This window comes from Camarhynchus parvulus, unplaced genomic scaffold (assembly GCF_901933205.1).
Source record: "Camarhynchus parvulus unplaced genomic scaffold, STF_HiC, whole genome shotgun sequence".
Taxonomy (NCBI): Eukaryota; Metazoa; Chordata; class Aves; order Passeriformes; family Thraupidae; genus Camarhynchus; species Camarhynchus parvulus.
The window spans coordinates 91894-102926 of NW_022148622.1; the positions used below are offsets into that span (position 1 = coordinate 91894).

At 60.3% G+C, this 11033-nt stretch overlaps 1 protein-coding gene across 1 annotated transcript; it reads right to left on the reverse strand.

Moving 5' to 3' along the window:
• Window positions 1-445: 445 nt before the first annotated feature.
• Window positions 446-10661, reverse strand: LOC115916974 (hydroperoxide isomerase ALOXE3-like). Its single transcript, XM_030970711.1, has 10 exons — window positions 10656-10661; window positions 10469-10522; window positions 7978-8121; window positions 6980-7174; window positions 5505-5591; window positions 4509-4678; window positions 3719-3840; window positions 2551-2651; window positions 1540-1710; window positions 446-625 (listed from the first exon to the last, which is right to left on the reverse strand). Exons 1-10 carry the CDS (start codon window positions 10659-10661, stop codon window positions 446-448), a joined length of 1230 nt encoding a protein of 409 aa, XP_030826571.1.
• Between the last annotated feature and the right edge of the window lie 372 nt (window positions 10662-11033).

Consider the following 11033-nt stretch of genomic DNA (forward strand, 5'->3'; position numbering starts at 1 on the left):
ACACAGGTGACATCAGATGGAGATGCTCTCGGTGACACAGGTGACACACAGGTGACACAGGTGACACAGGTGCCACCATCAGATGGAGATGCTCTCGGTGACGCAGGTGATGTTGATGATGACACAGGTGACACAGGTGACACAGGTGGCACACAGGTGGCACACAGGTGACACAGGTGACACACAGGTGACACAGGTGACACAGGTGCCACCATCAGATGGAGATGCTCTCGGTGACGCAGGTGATAGTTGTTGACACAGGTGACACAGGTGGCACACAGGTGACACACAGGTGACACAGGTGCCACCATCAGATGGAGATGCTCTCAGTGACGCAGGTGATGTTGATGATGACACAGGTGACACAGGTGACACAGGTGGCACACAGGTGGCACACAGGTGACACAGGTGACACACAGGTGGCACACAGGTGACACAGGTGACATCAGATGGAGATGCTCTCGGTGACGCAGGTGGGCTCCAGGTAGGGGTAGGGCAGCTCCAGCTCCGCGTTCCGGGCCCGGATCCGCTCCGAGATCTCGGCCAGGCGCGCGCGGAACGCGGCCAGCAGGGAGCGCGGGGCGGCGCCCGAGAGCAGGTCCTGGGAGCGGGAGCCCAGGGGGCGCTGGGGACACCAAAAGGGACATTGGGGACATCGGGGGGATTGGGGACATCAGAGGGGACATTGGGGACATTGGGGACATTGGGGACATTGGGGACATTGGGGGGATTGGGGACATCAGAGGGGACATTGGGGACATTGCGGACATTGGGGACATTGGGGCATTGGGGGACATTGGGGACATTGGGGACATTGGGGACATTGGGGGGATTGGGGGCATTGGGGACATTGGGGCATTGGGGGACATTGGGGACATTGGGGACATCGGGGGACATTGGGGGGATTGGGGGCATTGGGGGCATTGGGGACCCTGGGGACATCAGAGGGGACCTGGGGTCACCATGGTGGTTACAACCCCCAGTGTCCCTGTGCCCAAAAAGGTCCCTGTCCCCCCCAATGTCCCCAATGTCCCCAATGTCCCCATTAATGTCCTCAATTCCCCCAATCCCCCCAATGTCCCCAATATCCCCAGCCCCATTTTTCCCAATTCCTCTCATTTTTTCCCATTGTTCCCCATTTTTCCCCCAATGCCCCCAATGTCCCCAGCGTCCCCAATGTCCCCAATGTCCCCCAATATCCCCCAATATCCCCCAATGTCCCCCCAATGTCCCCAACCCCCCCAGTGTCCCCAACCCCCCCAATGTCCCCAATCCCCCTGCTGTCCCCGCTGTCCCCGCTGTCCCCACTGTCCCCCCGCTGTCCCCACTGTCCCCCCGCTGTCCCTGCTGTCCCCGCTGTCCCCACTGTCCCCGCTGTCCCCGCTGTCCCCACTGTCCCCGCTGTCCCCACTGTCCCCCCGCTGTCCCCGCTGTCCCCAATGTCCCCGCTGTCCCCGCTGTCCCCGCTGTCCCCACTGTCCCCGCTGTCCCCAATGTCCCCGCTGTCCCCGCTGTCCCCGCTGTCCCCAGGTGTCTCACCGGCTCTCCCCCCTCGTAGCTGACCACGCTCAGCAGGGCCAGCAGGGCGCCGGTGGCCTCGGGGGACGGCAGCGTGGCCACCAGCAGCTCCTCGGTGGCCTCGGCCGCGCTGGCCGGCGGCGGCCGCTGCAGCGTGCCCGGCGTGTTGGGCATCCAGGCGGCGTAGTCGTACTGGGGGAGGGGTCACCGGGGTCACCCGGGGTCACCCGGGGTCACCCGGGGGTCATGGTCGCCAAAACTGCCCTGGGGTCACCTGGGGGTCATCTGGGGTCACCCACCCCAAAACTGCCCCGGGGTCACCTGGGGGTCACCTGGGGGTCATTGTCCTCAAAACTGCCCCGGGGCCACCTGGGGGTCACCCACCCCAAAACCGCCCTGGGGTCACCTGGGGGTCACCTGGGAGGGATCACAGACCCTAAAACTGCCGCCCCAGGGTCACCCGGGGTCACCTGGGGGTCATTGTCTCCAAAACTGCCCCAGGGTCACCTGGGGGTCACCCACCCCAAAACCGCCCTGGGGTCACCTGGGGGTCATTGTCCCCAAAACTGCCCCGGGGTCATCTGGGGTCATCTGGGGGTCAGCCACCCCAAAACCGCCCCGGGGTCACCTGGGGTCACCTGGGGGTCATTGTCCCCAAAACTGCCCCAGGGTCACCTGGGGTCACCTGGGGTCAGCCACCCCAAAACCGCCCCGGGGTCACCTGGGGTCACCTGGGGGTCATTGTCCCCAAAACTGCCCCAGGGTCACCTGGGGGTCACCTGGGGGTCATTGTCCCCAAAACTGCCCTGGGGTCACCTGGGGTCACCCACCCCAAAACCGCCCCGGGGTCACCTGGGGTCACCTGGGTCACTCAGGTGCCACTGGGGCCACCTGGGGAGTTGCCACATCTCCTGCACGTCCTTGGTGGCCTCGCTCGGGTGTGTCCCTCCCACCAGTGTCCCCAATGTCCCCCCAGTGTCCCCCCAGTGTCCCCAGGTGTCCCCCCGGTGTCCCCAGTGTCCCCAGTGTCACCTGGCCGCTGTTGACGGCCGCGTGCCGGGCGGAGCAGCAGAAGATGATCATGGTCAGGAACTTGACCAGCTCGGGGCGGCTGCAGAGCTTGGACGGGAACCCTGGGGACAGAGGGGACATTGGGGACATTGGGGACACTGGGGACACTGGGGACATCGGGGACATTGGGGACATCGAGGACATTGGGGGGACATTCAGGGGACATCGGGGGACATTGGGGGCATTGGGGACGTTGAGGACATTGGGGGGACATTGAGGGGACATTAGGGGGTTGGGGACATTGGGGGATTCACCCACCATGGGTCACCCCACCACATCACCACCGAGGCCTTGGACATGGACGTGGACATGAGTGGGGTCACCCCCTGACCTGACCATGACCATGACCATGACTTGACCACAACCATGACCATGACCACGTCCATGGCTATGACCATGATTTGATCACCACCATGACCACAAGCATGACCATGCCCATGCCATGACCATCACCATCACCATCATCATGACTTGACCATCATCATGACCATGACTGTGACCACGACTTGACCGTGACTTGACCATGACTTGACCATGACTTGACCACAACCATATCCATGACCATGTCCACGGCTATGACCATGACCATACCTATGACTTGACCATCACCATGACCATGATTTGATGGTGACCATGACCACAACCGTGACCATGCCCATCACCACGACTTGACCACGACCGTGACTGTGCCCACGGCCACGGCAATCCCGATGCCACACCATGACCATGACCATGATTGTGAGCATGCCATGACCATCACCATGACCACAACCATGACCATGACCACAACCATGACCATGACCATGGCCATGCCTATCACCATCACCATGACCATCCCATGACCACAAACATGACCATGACCTTGACCATGACCACAACCATGACCATGACCATGTCCCACATCCATGACCACGTCCCTCATCCATGACCACAACCATGACCATGACCATGCCTATGCCCATCACCATGACCATGCCGTGACCACAACCACATCCATGACCATCACCACGACCATCACCACGACCACGACTTGACCATGACCATGCCCACGACCATGACCACCACCCATCACCCACCACCCATCCCCGTGTCCCCCCAGCTGTCCCTGTCACCCCCCGGTGTCCCCTACCGCTCTTCTCGTTGCCCAGGACGCCGTAGGTGAAGATCTCGCCCACCCACTCCTGCAGCTCCTCATCCTCGGCCACCTCCTCGTCCGCGGCGTAGAAGAGCGCCACGATCCCCTCCACGTAGCTGGGACACCGCGGGGACACCGGTGACACGCGGGGACACCGGTGACACGCAGGTGACAGCCCACGCCATGGCCCTGTCCCCGTGTCCCCACCGTCGCTGATGTCCCATCCCCAAGGTCCTGTTCCCGTTGTCACCTCCATGGGGTCCTTGTCCCCATCCTCACTGTCCCCGCGGTCCCCACCATGCCCATCTCCATGTCCCACTGTCCCCATTGTCCCCATTGTCCCCATTGTCCCCATTGTCCCCATCATCTCCACCCCATTGTCCCCAGCACTGCCACCTCACTGTCCCCATGTCCCTATCCCATTGTCCCCACTGTCCCCACTGTCCCCACTGTCCCACCCCATTGTCCCCATCTCCATGTCCCCACTGTCCTCATCCCACTGTCCCCATTGTCCCCACCATCCCCATCGCCATGTCCCCATTGTCCCCATTGTCCCCATTGTCCCCACTGTACCCATCCCCTTGTCCCCACCATCCCCGCTGCTGTCCCCTTCCTGTCCCCTCAGTGTCCCCAGTGTCCCCTCAGTGTCCCCAGTGTCCCCTCAGTGTCCCCAGTGTCCCCACCAGCGGATGGCGCCCCAGATGTTCCCTCAGTGTCCCCAGATGTCCCCTCAGTGTCCCCTGCTGTCCCCTCAGTGTCCCCTCAGTGTCCCCAGTGTCCCCACCAGCGGATGGCGCCCCAGATGTCCATGGCGTCGTCCCTGTAGTGGTAGCCGGGGATGTCCCCAACGCCGCGTTCGGCCACGTCGTCGGGGACACAGAGCTCGCTGAACGTCAGCGCCGCCGTCGCGCGGGCCACCAGCGCCAGCGTCCCCTCGCGGCCCACCGAGGTGGCCTGGGGACGGGGACACCCTCAGTGCCACCCTCAGTGTCACCCTCAGTGTCCCCCTGTGTCCCCTCCCGGCCCACCGAGGTGGCCTGGGGACGGGGACACCCTCAGTGCCACCCTCAGTGTCACCCTCAGTGCCACCCTCAGTGCCACCTGTGTCCCCTCCCGGCCCACCGAGGTGGCCTGGGGACGGGGACATCACTCAGTGTCACCCTCAGTGTCCCCCAGGTGTCCCCAGTGTCCCCTGTGTGCCACTGACATGGCCTGGGGACAGTGCCACCCCTCAGTGTCACCTCCTGACCACCGAGGTGGCCTGGGGACAGGGACACCCTCAGTGTCACCCTCAGTGTCACCCTCAGTGCCACCTGTGTCCCCTGTGTCCCTCCTGGCCCACCGAGGTGGCCTGGGGACGGGGACACCCTCAGTGTCACCCTCAGTGTCACCCTCAGTGCCACCCTCAGTGCCACCTGTGTCCCCTGTGTCCCCTCACGGCCCACCGAGGTGGCCTGGGGACAGTGTCACCCTCAGTGTCACCCTCAGTGGCACCCTCAGTGCCACCCTCAGTGTCCCCTGTGTGCCACTGACATGGCCTGGGGACAGTGCCACCCCTCAGTGTCACCCTCAGTGTCCCCCAGGTGTCCCCAGGGGGACCCAGGTGTCCAGGTGACACCGAGGGGGACCAACATGTCCTGGTGCCGCCAGAGGGGACACAGGTGACACCCAGGTGACAGAAGTGACACAGGTGACACAAAGGTGACACCCAGGTGACACAGGTGACAGGTGACACAGGTGACAGGTGTGTCCCAGGTGTGTCCCAGGTGTGTCCCCTCACCTGGTCGATGATGCCCCCGGGGTTCAGCAGCGTCTCCCGGGCCAGGATGTTGATGTGGAAGGTGAAACGCACGTGGGGGAGGAGCAGCTGGGGACATTGGGGACATCGGGGTCATTGGGGACATTGGGGACATTGGGGACATTGGGGGGGACATTGGGGGGATTGGGGGGATTGGGGACATTGGGGTCGTGGGGACATTGATTGGGGACATTGGACGGGGACATTGGGGACATGGGGGTCATTGGGGACATTGGGGACATTGGGGACATTGGGGGATTGGGGACATTGGGGACATTGGGGACATTGGGCATTGGGGACATCGGGGACATTGGGGACATTGGGGACATTGGGGGACATTGGGAGGATTGGGGACATTGGGGACATTGGGAGGATTTGGGAAATTTGGGGATTTTGGGGATATTTGGGGACACTGGGGACGTTGGGGACATCAGGGCGGGTATTTTTGGGTCCATTTGGGGTATTTGGCGCATTTCTTTCAGTCACGGGGAAGGTTTTGGGGTCATGGTTGGGTTTTTAGGGTCAGGATTGAGGATTTTGGGGTCAGGGTTGGGATTTCGGGACGGGGATTTTGGGGTGCAGTTTTTAGGATCGGGTGCAGTTTTTGGGGTCAGGGTTGGGGATTTTGGGACTCAGGGTTGGGATTTCGGGACGGGGATTTCGCGGAGCCGTTTTTGGGGTCAGGGTGCAGTTTTTGGGGTCAGGGTTGGGATTTCGGGATGGGGATTTCGGGGTGCCGTTTTTGGGGTCAGGGTTGGGATTTCGGGACGGGGATTTCGCGGTGCCGTTTTTGGGGTCAGGGTTGGGATTTGGGGGGATTCGGGGTTCGTGATTTGGGACGTTTTTGGGGTCGGGGTGCATTTTTGGGGGTACCTGGTGCACGGGGTGCGTGGCCGGCAGGTGCTGGGTTTGGGTGCAGTTTTTGGGGTCAGGGTTGGGATTTCGGGGCGGGGATTTCGCGGTGCCGTTTTTGGGGTCAGGGTGCAGTTTTGGGGTCAGGGTTGGGTATTTCGGACGGGGCGGGGTTTCAGGTGCAGTTTTTGGGGTCAGGGTTGGGATTTCGGGACGGGGATTTCTCGGTGCCGTTTTTGGGGTCAGGGTTGGGATTTCGGGACGGGGATTTCGGTTGGCGTTTTTGGGGTCGGGGTGCTTTTGGGCGGGGTACCTGGTGGTCAGGGGTGGTTTGGGCGGCAGGTGCTGGGTTTGGGTGCAGTTTTTGGGGTCAGGGTTGGGATTTCGGGACGGGGATTTCGCGGTGCCGTTTTTGGGGTCAGGGTGCAGTTTTTGGGGTCAGGGTTGGGTATTTGGGACGGGGATTTCGCGGTGCCGTTTTTGGGGTCAGGGTTGGGATTTTCGGGACGGGGATTTCGCGGTGCAGTTTTTGGGTCAGTGTTGGGATTTCGGGACGGGGATTTCGCGGTGCCGTTTTTGGGGTCGGGGTGCATTTCGGGGGGTACCTGGTGCACAGGGTGCGCGGCCGGCAGGCGCTGCGTGGCCACGGCGAAGGCCTCGCACAGGAAGTGGCCGTGCAGCAGGTGCGGCACCATCTCATGCAGCACGAAGTGCGCGCCCCGCACCCACAGCTTGACCAGAGCCCACCCGGGGCCGCCCGGGACGAAGATCGGGGAGCCCGGCCCGGGGCGCTGGGACAGCTGCGGGGACAGTGGGGACATTGGGGACACTGGGGGTTGGGGACATTGGGGACACTGGGGACATTGGGGACATTGGGGGGCTTGGGGACACTGGGGACACTGGGGACATTGGGGACATTGGGGACAGTGGGGTCAGCGGGGACACTGGGGGGATTGGGGACATTGGGGACAATGGGGACATTGGGGACATTGGGGACATTGGGGACAATGGGGGGATTGGGGATATTTGGGTCAGCGGGGACATTGGGGACATTGGGGACATGGGGGACATTGGGGGCATTGGGGACATTGGGGACAGTGGGGACATTGGGGGACATTGGGGGGATTTGGGTCAGCGGGGACATTGGGGACATTGGGGACATTGGGGACATGGGGGGACATTGGGGGCATTGGGGACATTGGGGACAGTGGGGACATTGGGGACATTGGGGGACATTGGGGGGATTTGGGTCAGCGGGGACATTGGGGACATTGGGGACATTGGGGACATCGGGGGGGGTCACAGGGGTCATCAGGGGACATTGGGGGACACGGGACACAGGGGACCCTGGCCCGGGGTACTGGGACAGCTGCGGGGGGGACACTGGGGACATTTGGGGACATTTGGGGACATTGGGGCCATGGGTGAGACATGAAGGATATTTAGGGACATTTGGGGACATTTGGGGCCGTTTGGGGCCATTTGGGGACATTTGGGGACATTTGGGAACACGGGTGAGACATGAAGGATATTTAGGGACATTGGGGGCCATTCAGGGACATTCAGGGACATTCAGGGACATTTGGGGACATTGTGGCCGTACCTGGATGGCCACGGGCAGCAGGCGGCCGCGGGGGCTGAGCCAGAGCAGGCACAGGGGCGCGGCCACGAACTGGGGGCGCCCCCCGATGGTGCCCGTGGGGAGCCCCTCGAGCAGCGCGTAGTCGGCCAGGAAGAGGCGCCCGGCCTGCGCCCCGGGAGCGGGACACGGAAACGGGGACACGGAAACGGGGACACGGAAACGGGGACACGGAAACGGGGACACGGAAACGAGAAACGTGAAATTGGGGACACGGAAACGGGGACACGGAAACGAGAAACGTGAAATTGGGGACACGGAAACGGGGACACGGAAACGGGACACGGAAACGAGAAACGTGAAATTGGGGACACGGAAACGAGAAACGTGAAATTGGGACATGGAAATGGGGACACGGGAATGGGGACACGGAAACGAGAAACGTGAAATTGGGACACGACGGGGAAATGGGACGCGGGGGGACGGAAGGACGGGCGAAACGTGAAATTGGGGACACGGAAACGGGGAAACGGGAAATTGGGGACACGGAATTGGGACACGGAAAAGGGACACGAAACGAGCTGAAATGGGGAATGGGGACAAAGGAAACGTGAAATTGGGGACATGGAAATGGGGACACGGAAATGGGGACACGGAAATGAGAAACATGAAATTGGGGACACGGAAACGGGGACACGGAAGGAAACGGGGAACACGGGGAATGGGGACACGGAAAGTGGGGACAATGGGGAAGAATGGGGACACGGAAATGAGAAACATGGGAATGGGGACACAGAAACGGGGACACGGAAACGGGGACACGGAAACGAGAGACACGAAATGGGGACAGGGAAATGGGGACACGGAAACGGGGACACACGATGGGGACATGGAAATGGGGACACGGGAATGGGGACACAGGAATGGGGACACGGAAACGAGAAACATGAAATGGGGACATGGAATGGGGACACAGAAATGAGAAACGTGAAATTGGGGACACGGAAACGGGGACACGGACGAGAAACGCGGGAATGGGGACACGGAAACGAGAAACATGAAATGGGGACACGGAAATGGGGACACGGGAATGGGGACACGGGAATGGGGACACGGAATGGGGACACGGAAATGGGGACACGGAACGAGAAATGCAGGAAGGAGAAACATGAAATGGCGGAAATGGGGACACGGAAATGAGAAACATGGAAATGGGGACATGGAAATGGGGACACGGAAATGAGAAACACGGGAATGGGGACATGGAAATGGGGACATGGGAATGGGGACATGGAATGGGGACACGGAAATGGGGACACGGAAACGGGGACACGGAAACGGGGACATGGGAATGGGGACACGGAAACGGGGACATGGAAACGAGAAACACGGGAATGGGGACACGGAAATGAGAAACACGGGAATGGGGACATGGAAACGGGGACACGGAAATGGGGACATGGGAATGGGGACAAGGAATGGGGACACGGAAATGGGGACATGGGAATGGGAACATGGAATGGGGACACGGAAATGGGGACATGGAATGGGGACACGGAAATGAGAAACACGGGAATGGGGACATGGAAACGGGGACATGGGAATGGGGACATGGAATGGGGACACGGAAACAGGGACATGGAAATGGGGACATGGAAATGAGAAACACGGGAATGGGGACACGGAAACGGGGACACGGAAATGGGGACATGGGAATGGGGACACGGGAATGGGGACACGGAAACGAGAAACAGCAGAATGGGGACAAAAATGGGGACAGGAAATGAGAAACGAAAAACGGGAATGGGGACATGGAAAGGGAATGGGAATGGGGAAAAATGGGACACGGAATGGGAAATGGAACGAAAATGAGAGACATGAAATGGGGAAACAATAGGGACACGAAAGAGAAAACGGGGACACGGAAATGGGGACACGGAATGGGGACACAAAATGGGGACATGGAAATGGGAACCCCGAAAATGGGGACACGGAAACGAGAAACAGCAGATACCCCAAAAATGGGGACATGGAAATGAGAAACCCAAAACTGGGGACATGGAAATGGGAACCCCGAAAATGGGACACCAAAATGGGAACCCCAAAAATGGGGACACAGAAATGAGAAACAGCAGATACCCCAAAAATGGAGACCCCAAAAATGGGGACATGGAAATGAGAAACCCAAAAATGGAGAGCTCCAAAATGGGGACACCAAAATGAGAAACCTCAGACGCCCCGAAAATGGGAACCCCAAAATGGGAAACCCCGGGAACCCTGGGAACCCCAAAAACGGGAACCCCTGGGAACGCTGAGAGTGGGAGCCCCAAAATGGGGACACCGAAATGGGAACCCTCAGACACCCCGAAAATGGGAACCCCAATAAATTCGGGTGTCCCTCAGACTCGGGGCCACCGCGGGCTCGGTGTTTGATCGGGGTGCTTGGGGTGGTTTTGGGGTGGGTTTAGGGGGTTTTGGGTTTTTATGGGTTTTGGGGTGTTTTGGGGTGCCTCACCTCCATCTCCTGTCTCAGGGACGTGCCCGTGCCCAGGCTCGGGGACACCGTGGCCTCGGGGTTTGTTTGGGGTGTTTATGGGGTTTTGGGGGTGTTTATGGTGTTTTGATGACTTTGGGGGTGTTTATGGTGTTTTGATGACTTTGGGGTGTTTTTGGGGTATTTTAGGGTTTCTGGGGTGCCTCACCTCCATCTCGCGCTGCAGGGATGTCCCCGTGCCCAGGCTCGGGGACACCGTGGGAGTTCGGGGTGTTTATGGGGTTTTTGGGGTGTTTATGGGGTTTGGATGACTTTGGGGTGTTTTTGGGATGTTTTTGGGGGTATTTTACGGTTTCTGGTGTCCCTCACCTCCATCTCCTGTCTCAGGGACGTGCCCGTGCCCAGGCTCGGGGCCACCGTGGGACACCGGGAAGTTGGGGTGTTTATGGGGCGTTTATGGGGTTTTGATGATTTTGGGGATGTTTATGGGGTTTTGGGGGTGTTTATGGGGTTTGGATGACTTTGGGGTGTTTTTTGGGGTGTTTTGGGGGTATTTTAGGGTTTCTGGGGTGCCTCACCTCCATCT

Bases quoted from the DNA above. Each gene is read 5' to 3' on its own strand.
- LOC115916974 (XM_030970711.1), bottom strand. The intron at 7,175-7,977 runs GTACGGCCACAA...CTGTCCCCGCAG, and splicing joins TGCTGCCCGTGGCCATCCAG to CTGTCCCAGCGCCCCGGGCC. The intron at 626-1,539 runs GTGAGACACCTG...TGGTGTCCCCAG, and splicing joins GCTACGAGGGGGGAGAGCCG to CGCCCCCTGGGCTCCCGCTC.